The sequence below is a fragment of the Drosophila albomicans genome, chromosome X, assembly GCF_009650485.2.
Source record: "Drosophila albomicans strain 15112-1751.03 chromosome X, ASM965048v2, whole genome shotgun sequence".
In the NCBI taxonomy this organism is placed as follows: Eukaryota; Metazoa; Arthropoda; class Insecta; order Diptera; family Drosophilidae; genus Drosophila; species Drosophila albomicans.
Window position 1 is genome coordinate 9190630 of NC_047627.2, and position 25661 is coordinate 9216290.

The 25661-nt window shown below is 39.3% G+C and overlaps 1 protein-coding gene across 3 annotated transcripts; it reads right to left on the reverse strand.

Annotated features, from left to right (window-relative positions):
- Positions 1-1722: 1722 nt before the first annotated feature.
- Positions 1723-25443, reverse strand: LOC117578034 (protein strawberry notch). Of its 3 annotated transcripts, none has more exons than XM_034263150.2 (12): positions 24740-25443; positions 18328-18442; positions 11070-11621; positions 10236-10625; positions 7913-8407; positions 7459-7844; positions 5960-6366; positions 5452-5886; positions 3649-5369; positions 3449-3587; positions 3008-3386; positions 1723-2938 (listed from the first exon to the last, which is right to left on the reverse strand). In XM_034263150.2, exons 1-12 carry the CDS (start codon positions 24740-24742, stop codon positions 2708-2710), a joined length of 5253 nt encoding a protein of 1750 aa, XP_034119041.1. In that variant the 5' UTR covers positions 24743-25443; the 3' UTR covers positions 1723-2707. The 3 variants fall into 3 exon arrangements, with proteins under 3 accessions (XP_034119041.1, XP_034119039.1, XP_034119042.1); XM_034263148.2 differs by having other exon boundaries at positions 10236-10631; XM_034263151.2 differs by lacking the exon at positions 10236-10625 and having other exon boundaries at positions 24740-25439.
- Between the last annotated feature and the right edge of the window lie 218 nt (positions 25444-25661).

The following is a 25661-nucleotide window of genomic DNA, read 5'->3' on the forward strand; positions in this document are numbered from 1 at the left end:
GGGGCAGCGTGCTTGCAGCTGACAGACAATCAAAGCTCAAAGAAACTACACACGAAAAAGGAAAGAAAAAATAACTGCAAGTATAACAAAATAATAACAAAAAAAAAGGAAATAAATAAATAAATCTAACAAATGAATATTAGCAAATTTATTATGATTAATCAAGAATTGAAATTGAAAATGTTTGCGCTGCAAGATCCAACGAAAATGGAAATTCATAATAACATAAATATATAAATACATAATTTATATACATATATTATTATTATGCATTATAAATAGTTACTTAAGCAAATTGTACAATATATGTTATTGACAACAAACAACAAACAACAAACAAAACAAGACAACAACAGCAACAACACTAAATGAAACACAAATTTAACAATAGAAAATAAATAAATAAATTAAAAATAAAATAAATAAAAAATATATAAAATATATAATAAAAATTTCAAAAGGAAAATAAAAGTTAAACATGATACAAATCGAAAGCGTTCCAACATTATTTCTTGTTTGTTGCCAACTTTGATCGTAATTTTTACAGATAGATTTCGATCCTACGAATCGATTGCAACAGGTCCCCTTAAAATGGGTAACGAAATGGCTAAGCTACGATCATTTCTCAAATAATTCTTAATGTGCAAATAAATTTTTTGTTGCATACTTTGAGGATGCGCCAAGGTAAATATATATCGTAAATATAGCTATAACTCGGCAGGATTTGAAAGGATCTCGAAAGGACGTGCTTTTTTGTATTCACAGATGTCAGCACTATCGATTTGCATTCAAGGATTTGCAAAATTAAACCAAAAAAATCATTGAAAAATTTTCCAAGGGGGTGGCATAGAAAAATCGTCCTAATTTCAGATTTTCCGCTGTAACTTCGCCATTTTAAGGACGTTTCAGATGTCCTTTTCCAAATCGATAGGTGGCTATGAAAGGATGCAGAAACTAAAACAATATCCTTGAAAGTCCTTTAAACAGCTGAGATAAAAGGACTTTTTGCTCTAGGGAAAAATAGCTATATCTCAAGAGTCCTTGGCAGGATCACGCTGAAATTAGTGTCAATCAATTTATATTTAAGAGGATTATAAACCTTCCAAAGGACATCCAAATCGTCCCGTTACTTTGCGAGATATTCAGGATTTTGTAATTTCGACCATTTTCTACTCGCTCTGAAGCTGAAATTTTACAAGTGTTGGATTCTTAGATAACACCATAGTTTTTTGATGCCAATCGATAGATATCGATACCACGAATCGATTGCAACAAGTCCCGTCAATATCCGACAGGATATGACTGAGCCAGGATCATTTCTCTAAAACCTTCAGATGCATTTAACTTTTTGTAGCATACTTTGGGGCTGAGTTCAAATTTGAATTGCAACTTCCTAGACTTAATTTGTTAAGCAGTTGAACCAGTACACCACGAATTTAAGGTGCAATTTCAGATGTTGAAATTGTAATTTCAACAATTGAACAGTTTTCCCACCCGAAATGAAAACAAAAGTTGTGCACGTTGTGTATTCCTTTTGTATGCCACATTTCCGCGTTTATTATGTTTGCCGTTGCCGTTGCGGGCACATACAGCATTTGTTGTTATGTATGGTAACTTGGTATATGTATGTATGTAATATGTATGTATTTACTCGTATATTTTAATCATATATGCATATGCATATGCATATATATATATATGTATATTAACACCTTTAATGGCTAAACTTAAATTAAGTTTTATTACAGTTAGAGGACCTTACATTACAAACTGCAGTTTGACTTTTCTTCATTTCATTTTCACTTAGCAACTATGACGCAAAAAAAAATGCCTTAACTCGGTTTCATACTCGATTCTCGTTAGAATTCTTCTTGGTTTTGCTTTAATTTGTTTTTGTTTTTATTTATATTTTTTTGTGTGTGTGTGTTTTTCATTTATGTTTGTTTTGTTTAAATATGTTTTCAGTTTCCGTATTTTGCTTCAAACTAAAGAAAGCTGCACGCTGTGCTGCAGCCTCTTAGTTTTTACAAAATTTAAGTGGGAGCCAAAATAAAAAAATAAAGAATATACATATATATATTAAAGTGCGTTACGTACACATTACGTATGTATTGTTTGTTGTGTGTGGTGTGTGAGTTATGTGTGTGTGGTGTGAAGGTGTGTGCTTGTGTATAGATGTGCTGGATACTATTATTTATGTTAAAAATAATTAAATTAATTAAAGAGTAAATCATTAAGAAAGAAGTCCATATAATAAGCGTTTCCATTTGTTTTCACTATATCTTTTCTCATGTCGTGTGTTTGTGGATGTGTATGAATTTGTTTGTGTGTGTGTATGTGTGTGCGTGTGCCAGTGAGTGTAAGACGCAACCCAAAAAAAGATAGTTCTGCTTTCTTTTTGGGTGCGTCTGTTAAACACATCGTTGCACGTTATCTACGAGCGTCTACAACTAAATTACATCATTAATTCAATTCAAGTGTAAAACTATAAACAGTTCTTACAATAGTAATAATATTAAAAAAAAAAATATAGTAGCGAACAAATCCTGAAAATGTAAAACAAACGTTGCCTCCATCTAAGTGTGTGTGTTGATGAGAAATGATGTTCTTTGTGTATGAGTGTGTGTGTGTGTGTGTGTTGTGGAGGCTTGGAATCAGTTGTTGTTTCTCTTTATGAATGTTACGGGCGGGGTAGGAACCGAGCCTATTAATAGTTGAATTCTTCCTGCTTCTCGGAATCACTGCGCAGATCGTTCATGAGCGGCTCATAACACGACTTGGGTATCATGGTGCCGACAATCTTTTCGCTCTCGGTTGTCTTCATGCGTATCACCTGCATCTTGCTGTTGGAGCGTGTGTTCAAAATGTGCTCGACACGTCCCCAAACGGACAGCACCGAACCGGCGAGCACATGATACAAACGCTGTCGCAGACCAACCTGCAAAATGATTCGAGAAATTATTTTTGTTTGTTTTAGTAATTTAAAGCTCTGTCATCGAGAACTCACCTCGCAATCGTTGCCCAGACTAACGTTGCGACAATTGCCATTCCAATAGGCATGCGAGCATGTGTGCACCGAGGCATCGTACTGTTCGGTCCAATGCGGTTCGGCCTCCTCGCTGGGCACCTTGCGATACTTCTTCTCCAGCTCGGCGAGCGATTCGTGACGCACCTGAAGACCCGTGTTCGGTCGATAGATCTGACACATGATCTCCTTTTTGCTGCGTGACTTTTTCTTTTGCGCCTTGCTGCCGTCGGCATCCGTTGAGCTGGAGCCGCGCGTCGGTTGCTGTTCAATGATCACGACTAGGATAGCGGTGCGCTTCTGATTGCGCAGATGATGCGAAGTGTAGAAACCCTCGTGCTCATTGAATAGATCCGCATATCTGCAACACGCAAACAATGAATGGCATATAAAAAACGGTTGTGGCAAGAGTTGTGTACTTACTTGTCGATGGCCTCCTGCCAGATCATGCCGCGCTCCACGCGCACCGTGTGCAGCTCGGTGGGTGCCACGCCCGTGGCATGTTTGCGCACAAAGCGCACGAGACGCACGCGTGTCACATTCTCGCCAGCGGCTCCCAGATCTATAAGATTCGACATTAGAAATCACATTTCATTTAAAAATTAAGTTCACTGTTTACGCACCAACAATGCCCAGATCAAAGCGACCGCCACGTTTGGCCTGATTGATGATGGCCGTCATGGTGTCGGTAAAGTATTTGAAGAGTCGATTCTGCAGATCCACCGGACAGCCGAGAATGCGATTGAGAAACTTCGATATGTTGTTGTAGTCCTTGTCCAGGCTGAGCACACCCGGATGACTCTCGCTGTTCACAATGATCCCCACGCCTACCAACGCCCCGGCAATATCCTTGAAGAACTCGCCGCTATAATCGGTGGGCGGCGGCACCAGCGGCGTCTCATAGCCCATAATGGTGCGCATCACCGTCTCAAGCGCCTGCCTTCCGTACTTGTTGTCAATGTTGAACTGTGACAGATCACGCGTCTCGGTGGCCCGACGATCGCCGTGGGTCAAAGCGCCCAACGACTCAAGACGCTTGGCCACCGTGGAGGCGAAACGCCGTTCGCCCGCCAAATCCGAGATGAGAAATATGTACTCGGGTGCGTTGACCTGATTTGAACGATGCGTGCGTCCAAATTGCTGTATGGCTCGATCGGCGGACCACGGCAGCTCGAGGGTGATGTGAACGCGACGCCGTTGATTGAACACACGGCGATCGCTTTGCAGCGAGATGCCGCTGGATGCGGCCTCCGAGATAATGGCCACATCCTTTTGGCCGTCCATGAAACGCTGCTTCTCTGTAATGTTCAGCGTCTCGAGCGGCACATCAGACTCTGTGCGCGATTCGTACTGTATGGAACCGTCGTCGCTCTGGACAACGCGACCACGTCGACCCGTCATTTCGGCAACGTTGTCGGGACCGCCCAGCTCATCGATCAGCTGATCGAGTGTGTTGGGTGGCAGACGAGCACCAAGACGTTCGATTTTGCGCAACAGCTCCTCCTTCATGGTGCAGGCACGCTCGATGGCATCCTTGGGCGGAGGACCGTAGTTCAACTTGACGCCATTCACGCCCACCGGCGTCATGGTGCCCTTCATCTCCTGCTTCTTCTGCAGCAGATCCTGAATCTTGTCCTGCGTCGACAGCTGCTGCGACTTGCGACTCTTGGCCGCATTCAAAGCGGCTGCCACAGTCGCAGACATGCTGCTGCTGCTGCTCGTGGCCGTTGGAGTTGGCGACTCTTTCGGTTCCTTCTTCACCGCCTTCGCCTCTTTTTTGATGGTCTTCTTCTTGGTCTTCTTTTGGGTCTTCTTGCTGCCGCTGCCACTTGACTTCTTGGCACGCGCATTCACCCAGGGATCGATGTCGCTGTCGCTGCCGCTGAAGAACGGATTGAAATCGGAGCTGGCATCGCTGGCAACGCTATGACGATCGCTATCATTGTCATGCTTGTCCTCATCATCGTCATCATCGTCGTCGTCATCGTCATTCTCATCGTCATCGTTGTCCTCATCGTAGGCATCATCGCTGTCGGCGGCATCGTCGCTGTTATTGCAATCGCCGCCCGAAGTGTGAGCGGCATCATCGTCGCTATCGCTGAATGGCCACGAGCCGCTGCGTTTCTTTTTCTTCGATTTGCCTGCCGCGCCCGCTGCTGCAGCGCCTCCCTTGCGTTTGCTGCTGCTCTGGTTGTTGTTGTTGTTATTGTTATTATTACTGGCAGACAGCAGGCTGGGCTCCGTCTTAACAGCCGGCGTGTCATCATACAGACCGAGTATACGATTGATGCGATTGCGATCGGGCGCCGGAAAGTGTCGCTCCACAAACGACTGGAAGACGCCTCTGCAAATTTGGGTGTAAATTCAATTAGTAAACACAACTCTTTTCCTGTCTCTGTCTAAATCGTGTGCACTCGACAACTCACTTGGCTGTGGAGACAAAGTCGGTGAGCTCGCCATCGTCGCGCTCCAGTTGATCCAAAGTGCGCGCCTCGCCCGTTGATTGCAGACCAATGACAACACATTTGCCATACTTGATGGACTCGCGGGCAACGAGCACCGCATGATTCACCTTGGCCGCAATGCAGAGATATTTGAAGAAACGCTGATGCGATGACCAAAACTGTCCCCACATTGTCTTCTTCATGCGACTCTCGGCATCGATCAGCTCCGCTGCCTCGGTGAACTTTTGCATGGCCTCCACCCAAAGTTCAACGGACTGATCGTAGATCTTGCGAAACTCTTTGGTCAGCGGCACCTCCTCGATCTTAAAGCTGACGCCCTTGAAGCTCAACTGACGTGCAATATACATGCCGCGAAGTTTCATGTCCATGGCCACAATCTCCATGGCGCCAACGCCACTAAAAAACATAAAAGAGGGTTTTATTAATAATAAATACAAAAAACAGTTTATAGGTAAGTTGATTAACTCACCGACGCTCCACGGCCGTAATGAAGTCATTGAAATTGGCAAACGCCGTGCCCTGTCCCCAGAGACCCAAGCGCACCATATACGCCATATTCTTGGGCTCCGAGGCGCCCGTCGCTGAGGCGTACACAACGCGTGCCTTGGGCAGCTTTTGCTGCAGCTCGAGCACCGTTTGGCCCGTCTTTGTCGGTTTGCCCGACCCAACGGGGCACAGATTCTTGGCCTTGTGACACTCATCGAAGATGATCAGACCCTCAAAGTCTTCGCCGCACCATTGCAACAGCTGGCGGAAACGTGAGCGATATTTTCCGGTCTTGTTGTTCGACTCGCCAATCAGCGCCGAGTATGTGCTGAAGATGACGCCGCGTTTGCAGTTGTTGTTCGCATCCGAGCTGATCTTGGCATATTTGAACTGCAAATAGTAGAAAACAAGATTGTATTTTATTATTGGCTTGTTACACTATGAGTATTTCAACGCCCTAAGGTTGGTCTTAAAGTTCATTAACTGCGACTTAAAATAAAGCAATTAGAAAGCAAAACTCTTAATTAAAATAGAACTCGGCTAATTAGAAATACATTTGAATACTTAAAATAGTAGTTTCGGACATCTATTTAAGCAACTGTACTTATACTTAGCTATCATGAATATTAATAAATTATTATAGTAATTTCAATGTTATTAACTGAGAAGACAAATATCGCAATACTAGACTCATCACAGTAATTTAAATAGTTCCAAATTAATTACACAAATATATTGATACCTAAAGAGACTAGACTTATCATAGTAAATCAAATATAACCGAATTAATTTGATGTACATCTCGTTTAAGCTTACTAAATTTCACACTTGTTACTTCAAGAGTAGCGCGATTAAAAGCAAATATTTACAATTTAAATGTTGCTAGGCTAATTCAATATGAATTTCACATTAGGATTTAAGTAAATATTATTTTAACAAGTACTTGTTAGTGTAATACGAATGTTACACTCTAATTAGACATAAAACTGAATGTTCAACACGACGTTAAAGTTCATTAAATACTGCTTCGTTAATGCAACACTTATTACTTAAAAAATAGTAGCTTTAAAGTACATATTAACTGAGCCAAAAATTATTAAAATAGAAAGCTAATACGTCATTCGTTTTAAAAGAGACGCATAGGAGTTAACAACTAATATTGTTGGCAAAAATGTCGTAGTTATTACAATAATTTAAATGTTAAGCTAATTGGATAATAGCAGTATAATTTAATATAACACTTATTACCCAGAAAGAATTATGATTAAAGTATATGATAGCTCATAATAAACATATTCGACATTCATATTCATCTGAATATAAAATAAGATGCATAGCATTTAAAAACTATTTTTTCAGAGCAACAACTTAGACTCAAATATGGTTGCGGTAAAGTTAATTAACTAGTGTTTGATTGATATAACACTTATTCCCTAGAAAGCAGTACTAAGCTATGCAGATATGTATATCTAGATTGCACACCTTATTGAGAGCGTGGACATCGATGCGCGTGGCTCCAATGTCGCTGAGATCGCGCTCGGCATCGTATTTGAGATCGTTGGACACGGATATCCAGAGGGCCTTCTTGCGCCCCTTCAGGTAGTTCTCATAGATGATGCCAGCGATGGTGCGACCCTTGCCCACGCCAGCGCCATCTCCGATGAGGAAACCGGCACGACTCCCATCGGGCAACAGATGATCGTGAGCCTGCGATGCGTAGGTGATTGATTCCAATTGCAGGGCGCTCAGTTGGCCGCTGTTGATGGTCTCGTTGGGTATGGAGACCTTGTAGTAGACATCGCACGGCTCCACGGAACTCAACGAGGCGGTCTCCACCACCGCATCCGGATGCTTCTTGCCCAGCTTCACTGCACAAAAGAAAATTATTAGAATATTAATTGGAATTTCACATCAAAGGGAAAAGAGTTGAACTTACGCTTGGCTGGCCAATAGTCAGCATAGGTTTCAGCGACGCCCATCTCCTCGTAGTCGACCTCGTCCTCCTCCTGTGCCTGCTGCACATAGGCAGCGGCTGCTGAGGCATTTGCAAGCGCATTGGCGGCATTGCCAACGACCGAGTTTGCGACATTGGGCAACTGTTGTTGCTGTTGCTGCTGCTGCGTCGGCTGTGGCATGCGCATCGGTTGCATGAACAGCTGCGTCATCACATGATTGGGAATGCCGCTGGTCAAGTACTCGGGCTTCATGTCAATCAACTTCTGCAGCTTGTCCATCATCAGCTTCATGGCGCCTCCTCCGCCAGCAGCGGCGCCGCCGCCAGCTGCAGCTGCTGCTCCAAGTCCGACAGCTCCAGCTCCGGCCACGCCTCCAACTGCAGCAGCTGTGGGCACATTCGCCTTGAGCGTTGCGCTCGCGGGGGCGGCTGGCCTGTACGGTGTACGCATGGGCGTGGCAGCGCCCGCATAGCTCACTGCAAGACAAGGGGAGGGGAATTGTGTTGTTCATGTTGCATGTCGTTGCAGGTGTTAGTTGTGTAGTTGTTGTTGTGTGTGTGAAAGAGATGGTGATGCACATGCAGAGCGAGTGAGAGAGAGGGAGACAGACGAGGCGAGAAAAGAAGAGAGAATGTTCATGTGATTAGTAGGTTGCAAGACTAAAAGAAACATTTAGTTAAAGTTACCCAAAAGCCAAACTTTTAAATATTATCATCCTAAGAAAACGTTTTCAAATTTTCAATTTATCGCAAGAGATCTTAAATAAATCATCAGGATATCGAAGAGCAGAGCTATGAATGACCTATGAGATTATCACTTAAATTTATAGAATTGCAATAAAAGTTCTTAAGAGAATAGATCGCAAAAGCATTTATCAATCTAAGAAACAAAAGAGAACAAATCCACGCTAAAAAATTCATCAATCCTAAGCAGAATTCAAAGTTATCATCATATAATTTTATTCACATTTCGAAGTCAATACTTAAAAGAGGGATTGGGATTTAGGATTTGGCAGAGAATCGTTCGAGTTACAGATTGCGAAATAGTTTAAGAGATATCTAGAGGGACTAGCCAACAATCATGGCGGGAAGTTGAGTCGTCTGCCACTCAACGGTATACGATTTTTGCTGACTTGCTTGCGGAACTTCTGCTTGTTGAAGTATTTCCATATGGCCGGAAACTTTTGACGCTCCAGGTGAATCGAGAAGTACGAATTGTGCTGCATGACACTCACCTGCAGCAGACGCGTTTCGCTCTCACAGTGCTTAGCATCACCAACAGGAACAGATTCGGTGGACGAGTCAGGGAGTTGATTTTTCGACAAAGACAAGGGAATAAAATCGCCATTCTTCGTTGGCAAGTTGATGAGACTTGCGGGAATCAAGGGAAACAATTGATTTTTATAGATTAGCTCAATACGCTTGCGATCGATGGACTTCTTCATCGGCAACGGTTCGTTGGAGCTATCGCAAGGCGTGCACACCGGCGGCCTCAGAGCGTCGTCGGACAAAATTAACTTCGAATCGGACTCGGAGTTCCCCTTTTTGTGGTTATCTTTGGCACGCTTCCAATTCTTAATGATTTTCTCATAACTCTCCCGCTGGGAATTCACAACAAACGGACGCAGTCCGTCCAATCGACGCAGCACACGTCGCACAACACGCAAATGTCCATTTGCTGGACTCGACGGCAACCTTGGCAGCAAATCCTGAAAAATCACTAGCTCCAATTGCCCAAATGCTGTCGTGTACATGGCACAAAACTTGTCCATGGCCACTTCAACCTGCTGGGCAACGAAACTCTGCAGCTGATCGACATCAATGCTTAACTGCGGCGATGCATCGGACATCGTCTCTGAAGCGCAGGGCGAAGTATTCTCCATCCTCAAAATTAATTCAAATTTGATATTTTTATGAATTTATCCAAATTTTAGTGTAGAACTTATTTGATGCTTGTGAAGACTGAATAGAAACGAATGCTTAACCCAAAGCTTAAAAATCCATAGTCTACTTCGATGAATTTAAATTTGTAAGACGAACTGCGAAAGCGCTGTTAACAGTTGATGCGAAGATAACAGAGATGCAAAGCTTAACAGACGCACACACTGAGAGTGCTGTTAACAGACGCTGCTAAGTTAATAGAACAGCTTAAATGTTAACTGAGCATTGCCAGACTATCGCAAACTACATATACTCACACACACACACACGCGCACTGAGTGTGAGAGAGAAAGAACCATAATGGAATTATGTGATTGTTTTTTATAGGCATATTCTTGGTTGTTACCAACATTACAGGACTTACTCTGCGCCAATAAAGACGCGGCCATATTGAAATTGGCAGCAGAGGCGGCTGACGTTGAGGCGCCTCCACCCGCAAAGTAGTTGTTGTTATTCTTATTACTGCTGCTGCTGCTGCTGTTGGTGGCGGGAATGTTGGTGTTGGGTGCATTGCCACCTTTGGAGGCGACATAAGCGGCGAGACTCATCAGATCGTTGGTGCTCAGGCTGTTCAAATAATTGCCAGCACCGCTGCTCAAATAGGAGCTGGCCGAGCTAAGATTCGCTGTTGCAGCAGCGTTGCCAATGCCTGTGCGCATGATGCCAGCGCTGCCACTGTTTGCATTGATCCTTGTGCTGGCGGTTGCCAAAGCGGTGTTCGTTGTTGTTGCTGTCGTGCTGACATTGCCCAAGGCTGCAGCTACAGGCCATGGCAAGACGGCAAGGGGAAGGTGGTTTATGTGTGTGTGTGTTTAGGGGGGGGAGGGAGTTGGTTTAAAAGCAAACAAAACGAATCGAAACCAAAAAGAAAAACAAAAGAGGGGCGCGCGAGCGAGGAACAAAAACAAATACCATACAATGCATGTGTATGAGAGCGAGCGAGATAGCAGGCAAGCCAATTATGCAGCAGCAGCCGATTTGATAAGAGAGTTTGAAAGTGAGCGGGAGAGAGAGAAAGAGAGAAGAGAACAAGAACACAGCGTATTAATTAAGAGCTTTCGAGAGCTTTGTCTGTCTGCCCATTATCTATGTATGTGTGTGGGTGTGTGTGCATGTGAGTGTGAGTGTGCGTTCTATGCGTATGCTTATGTGTTTGTGTGTGTGTTTGCATTTGCACTTGTGTGTGTTTGACACTTACCCGTCACTTTCTTTGGCATGTTGCTGCTGTTAAGGTTCTTGTCGACGATCACTTTAGTTGTGATTGTGCTTGGCAACGCGGTGAATTTGCCGCCCGTTACTTTCGCCGTATGCGTTATTGTTGGCCTCAGTTGCGTTGCTCCAATTAAGCTGTTGTTGTTGTTGCGACCAATAATGCTGATGTTGTTGTTGATGTTGCTATTACTATTGTTGTTTAAGTTGTTGATGCTGATGTTGTTGTTGTTGTTGTTGTTGTTGTTGTTATTGGTGGTGCTGTTGGTGACAATCTTGTTGCCAATTATGCTGCTCACTTTGTTGTTGTTGCTAAGCAGCAACGATGTCGGCTTGCTGCTAATCACTTTACTGATATTATTGTTGCTATTTATATTATTGTTATTGTTGCTCAATTTGAGAAATATTTCGCCACCACTAGTACTGATGTTGCTGCTGCTCGCCCCACTGTTGTTCGCCTGTTGCTTTGGCGTCGCAATCCCAACTCCACTTCGAATGTTCTGGGCATAGGTAACTGCAGTGTTCAAGTCTCGACCGCCTCCTGCAAGAAAAATACATGTTTCAAATGGTGATTAGTTAAGATAATCAAATTGTTTAAGACGTTTTTTATTTGTTATTATTTGGAATGTTTGCATTTCAAATAATAATAATAATAATAATCATATTAAAACAAGTAAGAGAACCACAGTCAAGTAGGCTCGACTGTAAGATACCCGCTACCCATCTTCAATAAAACCATATTCTTAAAATATACCAAAATATTACTACAAATTTACTGAATTTGGTATATTTATCATTATTTAGTATATTAATGTACCATGACATTCAAAATATACCGAAAATAATATACAGTCAGCGCCACAAAAAAAGCCGCACTTTTAAGGGTTACGAATTTGTAACTTTCAGGGCCTGTGGTTTCATTATATGATTTCGGATTCGCCCAATTTTTTTTTTAACAAGTTAATTGATGGTATGTTAATAAAAGTGCATACCAATTTTTATTTTAAATTTGCTTTTAATATTAAAAAAAAATGTTGCTTTTGGTTTCACCCTAGTTTTAACGACTTTTCACTATTATGGCAAACTTAATGAAAAAAATCATAAAAGTAATAATAATGAAAAAATTCAACAAAAACTATTTTTTTCCAATTGAACACCATACTAACTATAAAAAAAATATAAATCTAGGCAATTTAACATTAGACATATTTTTTTTAATTTAGCTTAATACTTAGAAATGCCGCCTTTGGCCTTAATTACAGATTTTACCCTATGGGGCATAAAATCGTAAATGGAATCCAAATATTCCTTCGTTATATCGTGTATCCATACTTTTTCTATAATTTGTTTTAGCTCCTCCATAGTTTTGGGCTTTCGCTTTCTTATTTTGGCCCCCATATAGGCCCCAACATTCTCGATTGGACTAAGGTCTGGACTGTTTTCTGGCCAATCTAAGGACTTAATGCCCAATTCTTTTTTCAAATTGGACTGATTCTGATTGGTCAAGAGTGCTATTTTCAGATGAGTCCAAATTTAATCTCATTGGATCTGATGGAATTCTCAAGGTGCGCCGTAGACGTGGGTAAACGTAAAAACGTGAAAATTGCTGCATAGCCACAGTAAAGCATTCACCGTATGTTATGGTATGGGGATGCATATCCAAATATAAAACTGAATCAATTTTAATGGTTCAGGGTATGGTCAATGCAGAAAAATACAAAGAAATAATTTTAAGTGGAGTTGTGCCTAGCATTGAGTCCATAAGTGAAGAAGAAGAAGAACCCATTTTTCAGGATGATTCTGCACCTTGCCATCGAGCCCGATCTGTGAGTTATTCAGTGTCCGATTGTTATCAAAACAACTTATTCAGATAAATTTAACATTTTTCTATCTAAAGATAACAAATTTGAAGGAGGAATTGGGCATTAAGTCCTTAGATTGGCCAGAAAACAGTCCAGACCTTAGTCCAATCGAGAATGTTGGGGCCTATATGGGGGCCAAAATAAGAAAGCGAAAGCCCAAAACTATGGAGGAGCTAAAACAAATTATAGAAAAAAGTATGGATACACGATATAACGAAGGAATATTTGGATTCCATTTACGATTCTATGCCCCATAGGGTAAAATCTGTAATTAAGGCCAAAGGCGGCATTTCTAAGTATTAAGCTAAATTAAAAAAATATGTCTAATGTTAAATTGCCTAGATTTATATTTTTTTTATAGTTAGTATGGTGTTCAATTGGAAAAAAATAGTTTTTGTTGAATTTTTTCATTATTATTACTTTTATGATTTTTTTCATTAAGTTTGCCATAATAGTGAAAAGTCGTTAAAACTAGGGTGAAACCAAAAGCAACATTTTTTTTAATATTAAAAGCAAATTTAAAATAAAAATTGATATGCACTTTTATTAACATACCATCAATTAACTTGTTAAAAAAAAAAATTGGGCGAATCCGAAATCATATAATGAAATCACAGGCCCTGAAAGTTACAAATTCGTAACCCTTAAAAGTGCGGCTTTTTTTGTGGCGCTGACTGTATTAGTCATTCATTATCCTATAACATCCTAATTAAAAGAAACTGCTGAGAATCAAATTAGTTTTGATAACTTCAATTTCAATGCACTGCTGATTGTTTAATATATTTTTTTGAATCGTTTTATTTAATTATTATTAAATTGTATATTATTATTTTTGTGTATATATCTTAGGTATTTAAGTCCTTGATTGACATAAATTGTAATTTATAGTTATTATAGCGGTCAATGAAATGCATTACAACTTGTTTTATTTATTTTTATAAAATAATTTTAATTTATCGTCAAATTGTTATCCATATATCAGTTACAGTTAAAAGTCCATCAATATCTTCAATATTAGTTAGGATAACATACAAATTCTCATTCCAAATATCTTTAAAGTAATAAAATAAAATTATTGTGTTTTTGTTTTTTTTTCTTACTATATATCAAGTATTTAACTTACTATATATCAAGTATTAAAGACTTTAATTAACTTATAGCATCCCTTGCCTCTTATTTAGCCAACCCAAACAACGTGCAGCACGTACCGACAATAACCATTACCAAATACTTCAAACACAATGAATAACTGCACCGCACAGTGGTCAAAAATTGGTACAAAACAAAAACAAATATTAAAAAAAAATATATACAAAATATGTAATATTTTGTTGATTTCATTGCAACAATTTTCAAAATTTTCGAAGCTTTTTAACTTAATTTACCACAATGCTTTCATTTGACTTATTTTTAATCACTGTGCTGCTGCTGTCACGGTGCACAGATTGTGAGAATTGCTGCTAGTGGCACGTGCCATTTTTCTTCTATTTGTTTTTCCTTGCTGATAAAAATATTTCAATGGTGCAAAAGTTTATAAACACAGTACAAATAAAAAAAGCGTGATAAAAGTTCAAATGGGAAACTTGAAAGCACATTTTCTTTTCGACATTTTATGCTCTTTAATTCAGGCAATAAAATAAAGAAATGATTGAAGAGGAAATATTAATAATCCTAAAAATCAAGAGAGAGAGAGAATGCCACAATTGGCACATAATTCGCCAGAGTCTGTGCTGTTGGGAATTCGAGGGAAATCTAATAATCTATCTAACCATAATGACATCTAAAATATTTACCATATAATAACGAGCTTAGGTTCTGTTTGTGCTCCGTTGCTGAAGTTGCAACCTGGAATGTCCGACGAGACGTTGAGAACACAACACAACACACACGCTAACGCCAACAACAACAAATCGATTTGTTTCCGTTGCTGTTTCAATTGCTTCCTCCCACTTCCACTCCTACTCTCTCTGTCTCTCTCTCCGCTGCTCGCCAGTTGCAGTTGTTGTTTTAACGCTATCTGCCTTATGTGTAGGAGTCCCAACCCAACCAAGCTTCGCTTGCCTTCCTTCTGCCTCACTTCATCCTTACAGTCTCCATCTCCCTTCCCCCTTGTTGTATATAATCAGTACATAATTAGCAAATGGTTGCGTGTGTGTGTGTGTGTGCATAATTGCAGTGTGATGGGGAGAGAGACGGGGAGGTGGAGTCAAGTGTTTGCTACCTGCTTTTGCGAGGGTGCAGCTGAGACACCTCAAGATGTTCTCCATCCGTTGATGGCTAAACAACCCCCGCGGTGGGCAAGTGGACACATCCCCCACACCTCCCCTCACCACACCACACCACACCACATCACAACCTCACATCGCAAACGTCGTCGTCTTGTGACATTGAAAATGAAAATTGAGTCGCATTAACTGCGTCGACGTAGAACGCGGCATAATATTTATTGCTTACGTGGCGCAAATTCTCCTACGAATTGTTTACTCCCAAATAATACTTTGTTAACTTCAACACATATAAACAACATAAGGCTAAAAACAATTGCATTCTATACATTCTTGCGCTACTCTAAATATTGTCAGCTTTGCTCACAGCAGCACTTGAAAGCCAACACTCGACAAATTAAACAACAAATTCGAAATCTTATACCATCATATATTGCAAAGAGCTCCTCTCAAGACATTGTTGCCGCTTTGCTTGATACACAGTTGTTAGAGGCGAAAGAATTAAATGGATGTGACCTCGACTTTAGAGACTACAAATACCAGAGACTGACAATAATAATAATAAGAATTTAAATAGCATGGATAGATTTTGGTATACCTAAAGGTACAGTAGTACTAATATAATAATACTAAATAACTTAACATAATAAATTACTATATCATTTTTACATCAAAGTATATCCTCAATTTAGCCAATATTTCAGTTCAAGCATTCTTGAAACCTTACACAAACTATTGAACTGTTATGATACTAAAATAGAACATTTAAATTACAGAAATTGCTCTGAAAAGTATAAACGCCATACAAAAAGTGTCTTTCAAGAGGAATACCCGACTAATAGGTAGTTTTAACTGTAAACTTAAGTTAAAAGAAAGAAACGTAATGATTATAAGTTATATTATAGAAATTACAATTGAATGTCCAATGCTAACAACTTTAATAAACTATCGAAACTATTACAATTGTTTAAATATCAAATATATTGCTTGAGTTCGTTCTTATTCCATTTTGCATGTCATACAAATAATCATTAGTTACGTTCCCCCATTTAAAACTCTTTTTATTACACAGTGCTAAATCTAAGAAACTATCGAATGAGTGCTTAAACTATTGATATATCGTATTTAAATACTAATTACCAAGGATTAACTGAATAAATTATCTATGGCGTTCTTCCTAGATCAATTTTGCATTTAATACAAGTAACCAATAATTACTTTCCCCCATTTAAACCTCTTCATGTCAGTGCTAGTTTTTAGAAACTATCGAATGAGTGCTTAAACTATCGATATATAGTATCTAGAATTGCTTAAATACTAATTACTAGGATTGCTTTCTTCCTAGTTAAATTTTGCATTTAATACAAATCATCATTAGTTGTGTTTTGTTCCCCCAATTTAAATGCGTTCGAAATTTGCAATAAGTGATATTGAAGCAGCAAATGCAAATTGATTACATTCTTGATGGCTGTAATGTTATTTGCGGCTGCACTGCTCATCAATAATAGATTGTTAATTAATGTTTCATTGGGCTTAAGGCAGCTGTTTGGCCTGGGCTGGAAGATTTGCCTGCTGCCTGCTGCCTGCTACTGTTTGATATGCATTGAAGAAGCAGAAGAAGAAGACGTCGACGAAACAGAGAGCGAGCCTCAATAATAATGCATTCAATCGAATTAAATTGAATTACGAACGACGACATCGCTAATGATGACGCACTGGACGCCAGCTACAATACAACCACAATTACATGCTCAAGCTGGCACATAAGATATAAATAATAGTATATAGAGACATGCTATATATGGCAGCATATCGGGGCACATACGTATGATTGATGTGACTTAAGCAGCGCCTTAGACACGATATATACAGAGTATGTATACAGAGTATATATCAATTATATAGTTGTGGATGGATATGAAGAGTGTTGTTGTTTTGTCAGCCACACATTGACCATATAGAGAGCACATTGAATGCAATCACAATGCAAATATGTTATGAACATCTATGCCCCTTCCTTTTCTATAACTTCCCCTCCATTCCACTTACCACCCCGCCCTCTAACCAGGTGTGCGAGATGTGTTCCGCTAGCTATTCGCTCAGCCAGATAATTCCTGGCATGCTCTCTTTTCTAGTTCGCTGCTCCTGCTGCTGCTTTGCTCTGTTTCATTAATATTTCAGTTGAATTTTAATTAAATTTATTACGTCTCTCGAACTGACTGAAATCAAGTCTGGGGAATACCCTCGCTGAAAAGCACAATTACTTTTGGCAGAATATCGTCCACTTGCCCATTCGTAATTAGCTAATGAATGCGCATCTCAAATTCACATTTAAAGCACGAAAATATTCTATAGACTGGACAGAAGTTTATTTTACACAGGTTTCCTTAACTTTTTATCTTGCTGTTGAGATTAAAATTGTCATTGCAAGTTTTGGGACTCTGCAGTTGCCATCTCTGTCGCATGCAACAGCAAACTTGCAACGCAGCAAACGAGAGGAAACAAAATTAATTTTAGTGACTGGCAAATACTCTCCGAAAGTTGTCCCATCACTAACTAGTAATTAGAGATGTTCTTTTCTTCTAAAATGTACAATTTTCATTTAATGTTCAATTTCTTATTGGCCTACCGATAGTTGCCCCATCTCTAATAATTAGAGATGTTTGTTTTTTCTATGATGTAACATTTTAATTTCTTACTATCCTACCGATAGTTGATCCATCTCTAAAGATGGATGTTTCCCTTAATTTAATTTTCAACTTCTTACTATCCTATCGATAGTTACCCCATCTCTAATAATTAGAGATGTTCTTTTTTTCTATTATGTATAAATTTTATATTAATTTTTAATTTCTTTTCGTACTTTCTTGTCTATATATAAGAGACATACTTTATTTAAAGTGCTCACAACTGCTGCATACTCTATCGATTTTACAATTTCGTTTGCAGAAACTATTCAAATTATTAGACAAGCATTTTGTGCCAAAAATCTCTCAGTTGTGGGAGTTGCACCTCAAGCGAGCTGGGCCAAAAAGTTTACTACAAGTTTTGCATTGTGTGTGTGTGTGTGTGTGTTTGTGTGTGTATTGAGTATGATTGAGGCAATTTAAAGGCCATTTATCAAAAATGTACATGTACATACATGGCATATTTAACTTACCGGGCACTTCTATTTGATCTGGATCTTCATCATCATCGAAATCAGAGCCAGAATCATCATCGTCGAATCCATCATCATCGTCGGCGTCCAAAAAGGTTTTGCGCTTTTTCGATGTCTGCAAATCAAATAAAATGGAAATCAAATTGATTAATTGATTGACTTCACACAATCAACAAAAATGTACGTTTTAATTAAAATTGATGATAAACGAATTAAACAACACCATTTCTTCTTCCATTTGCCACACGCACACAAACCGCAAACAGCTGTGACACACACACATAAAAATGCGCACAAAATAACGGGGAATCACCAGAAAAAAAAGCGAAGCACAACAAAAAAAAAATGTAGCACACTTTTCAGCGCTCAACAAGAGTGACGCAGACAAAAGAATTTAACGCACAGCAAAAGTATGAGCGAGAGCGAGCGAGAACGTCGCAGTTGTTTAGAAAAAACGGCACAAAGAAGGAAGAAAAATAGCAGCGAAAAAAATGCGAAAGAAAATGAGAGAAAAAAAGGGTGGATGAAAAAAAAACTCACACAGCACGAAGTCGACGACGACGCTGGGGATTGGATGGATGTCGGAGGAATTTCGCAGTCAAAGTCGGTGCTTAGGTCAGTTCAGGTGGCACCACTTGACACTTGCCACTTGCCACAAAATATTGCTAGTGTTGCTGTTGCTGCTGCTGCTGCAATTTTGCGACTGTTCCTGCGCTCGTGTTGGAGCCAACTACTGTGCTGTGCCGAGTCCGTATCTTTGTTTGGACCGCACAACACACACAACGCCACATTTCGTAGCAAAAGCGCTTGCAGTTTTGTTTTTCGGCAGGCGGCAGGCGACGGGGGACGGGCGACGTGTGCACAACCCAATCCCAAAACCCTAAATCCGACGACGAGCACCCATCCGACACCCAACCCCTAGCTACCCCACATCACCCATCACCCATTCCCCAAATCCCCTGTACCTGTGTACTCAAAACTCCATCCATCCCCTGTTCCTGGCACAGCAACAGCAACAAGAACAACAGCAACATCAGCAGCAGCAGCAGCAGCATTGACGTGGCAAACACCCCTTGCTGTCAAATTCTACAGTTTGGGGACCGTGGGTGGATGGGCCAACTTTTGAACGGTCAGAGGAACGGGCAACCACCATTTGAATAACAACGTTCAACTGCCACTGACTGCACAGTGGTGCAAAATCATGTGATATTCAAATTATCAAATTTATGCTATTCTCTTTTAAATACTTTTTAGCATTAACATTTTGTTGCTTTAAGTAAATGTTTATTACAATGTAAATGATTTAAAGAAATTATCAAATTTATTCTCTACTTTTAGAAATACTTTAGGATAATAACATATAATTAAATAAGTAAATACATAAGAACATGTACTTAATGCGTAAACCAAGCATTTTATATTGCTTTTTTTGTTGTACACTTTCTATTATTATATCGGTTGAAACACCTGCTTTTATTTTTGTCCGTATTTAAGCATAATTCTATTATTTTCAATACGATATAAATATTTAAGTCACCATAATTTATGTAATTCGGTTAGGAAGCATTAAGTGCACAAAATCCAACCAAAAAAGAGAAATATTTAAATGTATTAAAACTGTTCGATATATTTGTTTAAAAGCAACGTATATGTAATGTAATGCCACACATAAATACATGTCGTCTGCTCTATTCCAGAGATGAACTCTGTTAATGTAAGCTACTCTGTTTTGATTTTGAGGAACTGTTGTATAATATATAAATTTGTTGAAAGGAATTTCAGATAGATATCATTTTAATAAATGAAAAGAAAACTGTCAACTGTTAAAAGAACTTCAAATATTAAGATGTATTTTTTGATTTTTCAATTTCGTACATATTTTTGTGCAAATATTTCATTCTCATCTTTCGTGTTGTACAATCTTCTTTGAAATAAACTATCGCATCCTCAACACAAATAAATATCGTGAGCACTTGTGAACCACTGTGACACATAACTCGAGAAAGGGTTGAACATAGCATTCCACCTTACACTCACACACACGCACACGCACACACTTTGACTACTCACACTCTGACGCACACACACGCATGCACGCACACCCATAAAGCAAGTCAACGAAGCAGTCGAAAATGTTTGGCATGCAGAGATACCGAACGATAACTACGACGAACTACGAAACAACGAGCACAAGAGAAACTACGCTATAGGACTATAGTATGTGCAATGTGCCAACCCCCAGTGAACCATAACCGTACTCATCTCCCTCCCCATTCCCCTCCACCACCGACACACTTTGCTACCCCAGCAGAGCTGGTGAAACAAAAGGATTGCCTGGTTAACTAACACACAGCGAGCCTACAAACATCATCACGATGTTCGTGGCGTTGTGATGTGATGATGGTGGAGTGGGCAAGGAAGAGGGGTGCAAGCCCCCCCCTCCCCCTCTCTCTCTCTCTACCACCGCTCTCCTCTACACTTTGGCCAGGCAAAGGACGACAACGGGATGAGGCATGTACACCACAGCGACAATTAGAGCAAGATAGCAAGAGTTAACCGGTTGCCTGCCTCGTTGGTTGGCTGCCACTGCCACAGCCACTGCCTCTGCCTCTGCCACATCGAGCACACAAGTTGCCTGGAAGTTGCCACAGCAGTTGGCTGTCCTGCGTCCTGGCCTGGCCTGTCCTGGCCTATGGATAGAGATAAATCAATGACGGAACTTGGAACTTGGCAACTTTCGAAGCCAGCAGGCACAACAACACACAGCATAGCACACACACACACTCTGCGACCACTTCGAACGCAGAGCAGAAGCAGCAGCAGCAATAGCGGCAAATGTGCCAAAATGTTTGCATCAACCCAAAAACAACATCGACACTTGCCCCCTTTCGAAGTTACGCTCTCAATCCCGACTACAGCTACAGTAAAATCACACACTATGCGATACCACACTATAGTGAAGTACAATACTCATACTAATACAATGTTAATATCGAGTCAAAAACCTCAGCAGCCAGTACTCTTTTTACCCTAAAATGCAACTTAGTATTTAATACTAAATTTAGTATAATAAAATACTAAATAAATGTATACAACTATTGCCAGAGAATAGTACATAAATATAAATATAAAAATAACTCATATCAAATCTAAAAGTAAAACGATTTAAATGTGTATGTAATTCAACTTAGTATATTATATATCAAATTTAGTATTATTTTATATACTTCAGTTATAAATTAAATATTGTATACAACTATTTTCAGAGAATATCGTATAAATATAGAATAATCTACATTATTTCTAAAAGTAAAACCCTTCAAATGTGTGTCAAATTATAGTTATAGCAAAAATAGAATAATTTTAATCCAGAACCAATATATATAATGGTTGCAGCTTTGAATTTCACTTTAAATTATTGAAATTTTCAGCTAGCAACTTTTTCAAGAGCTTTTCGATGTTTCAAAGATGCGAACAATACTCATTTAAAATAATAATAATAATAATATAATATTCTTTATTTTATTATAATTGAAATTTTTATAACTATATATTTTAAACCTTCTTAGGTTCAGCCTAGAACATTATAAGTTACTATAAGAATAAGTAATTATAAATAATAATATACATATAACTCTTTATTTAACTATAATAAAAATTTCTATAAATATACATTTCAAATCTTTTTAAATTTAACCTAAAACAGATTTTAAGCAGAATATAATAAAATGTATTGTATACTAAACCAATATTTATGATTTTAATTGGTTTCTTTAGTGAAGTTTATTCTATATAAGGAAACAAATCCAAAATTTATAAAAATAATCGATATACCAATAATCGATATACCAGTCGTAGATTAATAACCACTCCAATGTCAATTTTAACTCTTGTGAGAAGCGACAGAATAAGAGTGCTTACAAAATAATTTAACATTTCCCGTCAAAGCCAATTAACATATCCTGTTATCTGCCAGTTATCCTATTGTTGCGCACACAATCCAGCTAACCCTCTGTTGCTCCCCCGCCCCCCCTCTTCAAAACAGATTTTTGCAAGCTTCTGACACACAAAATAAAACCAAAACGAATGACCTTGCAACACAAGCACGCACACAAAGAGAATGCTAAATATTTTGCACACAAAAACATGTGTTTTATCCCATGTGTGTGTGTTTGTGTGTGTGTGAAGGAAATACATCAACACGTTGTTGCCTTTGCCAAAAATGGGAGAAAAAGTGCAAAGAAAATGAGGATGATGAGGAAGAGGAAGAGAAAGAGCAAGAAGTGGAGGGGCGGCACATTTGATATTGTTGTGAGCAAAAATCCCTTAAGGGTTGCAATCGCAATTGAGGCGAAAATAAAAACGAAAACAAAAACTGATGGATAAAAGTGAAACAAAAACAAAATGACAATTAAAGCAACAGCCCCGAAGAAGAAGAGCACACACAAAATGACAAGAGCAACAAAGACACACACACACCAATAAAAAATTGCATAAAATAAAAGTTAAAACATACATACATATATTTGAAAATCCAAGTGGAGCAAGAGCGCCGTGTGTATGCATCGCAAAGGGGAATTGCAACAGCGAGAGGAGGAGACGGAGAGGAAAAGGGACAGGAACAGGAATTGCAATTTGAACGCATGCGCTGAAACACAGCGAAATGCAGCGAATTGGGGAAAAGCAAACGGACAACGATAAATACGCTGAAAGCCGCTGGGGAAATTGCTGCAGCGGCAGCGTCAACTACCGATGCCACTCCCACTTGCTGCTGCGATGCTGCTCGATGCCTCTGCCTCTGACTCTGCTTCTGTCACATGCCAAATTGTTGCTGCTCAAGTCACATTTCCAGCGACAAGAAGTAAATACAGTGAAATCATGCCAAGGACGAACACTGAATAGTCCAATTCACTTTTGGGTTTGCGTACTTGCTAATATTATGGTTGCTGTCTTTGCTAAATTCTGCACGTTCCACAATAACATAAAAACACTTGATCTTTAGTTGATCTACTGTTAGTCATTTGCATAATTTTTATGTCTTTCATAGATCAAACGGAGTCGGTCACAAATATTCTACGCTAACTGTTACTATTTCTAAACGCAAGTCACATTAAATTTACGCTGTCATCGTGATTGTTGTCGAAACCCAAACTCGTTTTTAAACATCAACAAACTACCATTTAACGTGTGCTTAGCGGATTGACACTGCTGAAACAAATGTATAAAATTCTCTGGAAATTATTCCAATTTTTGCGACTATATACAATACTATGAAATTATTAAATTCACTTCATTTGTGAATATTCATAGAAATTTCAGCTACAAAATCACTCTTGCCTCAATCAAATCAAATCAAATTTAATATAGACTTATTTTTACAAACAAATATAAATGCATAGAAATATATTCTTGGCCACATTTTAAGATTTCAATATTTAAATATAAATTTTACATCATTTACGATTCAACTCAATATAAAAAATTTGAAATTTTTTTTGCAAATATGGATTTTTAAAGAAATTAGTTTAAAAATAAATAATAAAATAAAAAAGAATCGTGATCCATTATCGACAAATAGAAGTTGTTTATATGTAATTCCTGAATACAAGGAATATTCTCAAGAATTTTCTTAATTTCATTTTGAGTATCATTAAGCAATTCACATGGCGATTTGAAATGAACTGAGAAAAAACGTGAGCATTTCCCTGAATGGCAAACGTGGGATAGGAAAAGGGGGGAACGGATGGCAGCGTGGTTTCGGTTTCTATGGCAACGGTCGCATGGCCTTAACCCTAACCTAGCACAAAAATTTGTTCACATTTTTTTTTTGTTCGCCTTTTTGTTTTTGCATTGTGTGATGAAATATAAGCGTGATGAGTTAGAGTTATAGAGGTGTGTGTGTGTGTGTGTGGAGGAGAAGAGAGTTACATGTCGAGAACGATTGAATCAAATGAATAAAATTGTCTGATCAAAAACATGTAAACAAACAATGCAAATTAATTGTGTCGTTCTGCGGCCACAGCTGAGTAAATTCGCAAAAACGGGGCAGAGGGAAGAAAGAGGGGGCCAGACTCTATAACGTGCTCAGACACGCATCTCTTCTTCATTTCGCTCTCGTTGCGTCTTGTCACATTTGAAATGTTTTTGTTTTTGCTTTTTTTCACCATGTGGCTGGCCACGCATTGAACGGGAGCAAGCGAGACGGCTAGCATGTGCACACTCAGCTGCTTATTCTGCCGCTGCCGCGGTCGCTGTCGCTACAGCCGCTACTGCTGACTGAGAAAAAAAAAGAGGCGGCAGGCAGAGTGTGGCCATTGATATTTTGGCCATCAAATGTGATAAAGGAAATGCAAATGTCATCATAGTAGCAAACAAATAAATAAACAACGAATGCAATATTTTCCAAACTTACCATTTTGTTTTATTTGATGTTGTTGTTGTAGTTACTGTTCTCGTCGCCTTTTCGTATCGCAATTTCTGGCTGCTGTTGTTTTCTGCGAACTTCGCTGACGATTGGCCGGAAGAGGAAGAGCCGAGAACGCGCGCGCTTCGCAAAAAAAAAAAAAAAGAAAAGAGGCGACGAGACGAATGACGATGTGACGACGACAGCGACTACGACGACGAACAACAGACGGTCACCAAAAAAAAAATATATATAAAAAATAAGAATTGCCAGCAGAGCTATGGAACAATTGTTTCGACTTCAAGCAAACAACTCGTACTGAGATCTCTTTCTCTGGCTCTCTTAGCTGCCTTTACCAACTCCGCGCTTCAGTTGCGGCTGCGGCTGCAGCTCTGCTCTCCTCGTCGGGGCTCAACACGCGTTTTTTTTTTATTTTTTTTTCTTTCGGTCGGTTATTTCTTTTGTTTGTTTAACTTTTTCTGCACACCGACCGTGGAACGCTACAAAATGTACAAAATTTCGTCAGTGGACGACACAAATATTGTGCAAACCTCTATTCTTAAATATATATTAAATTTCAATATTTTTTTTAAGACCACTGCTAAAGCTCAGCTGTCACGCACACGCACAATAAATAACAACAAAAAAGGAAGGAAACAAAAAAAAATTAACAAGCCGAAAACACACGTAACATGCACACACACACACGTTCGCAGCGCACGGTCGCACGCACGCTAATAAAATCAAGCCTATCGATAATATTCTTGGGCCGATTACTATGAAATCAGTACGACCAAACTGCAATTGCTATGAAAGCCCAAATGAAACAAATGGTCACACTGGCATTGTATTCTGACTACTTGTTATAGCCGAGGTTTTTTTGTGCAATGTAAATAGGCTATAACACATAACAAATATTGAGTCCAAGCTT

Excerpts from the sequence above, each read along its gene's own strand:
- LOC117578034 (XM_034263148.2), bottom strand. Across the intron at positions 8,408-10,235 it reads CGCGTCTTTATTGGCGCAGA|TGAGCTATGCGGGCGCTGCC; the intron begins GTAAGTCCTGTA and ends CTTGTCTTGCAG. Across the intron at positions 7,845-7,912 it reads TGACTATTGGCCAGCCAAGC|TGAAGCTGGGCAAGAAGCAT; the intron begins GTAAGTTCAACT and ends TCTTTTGTGCAG.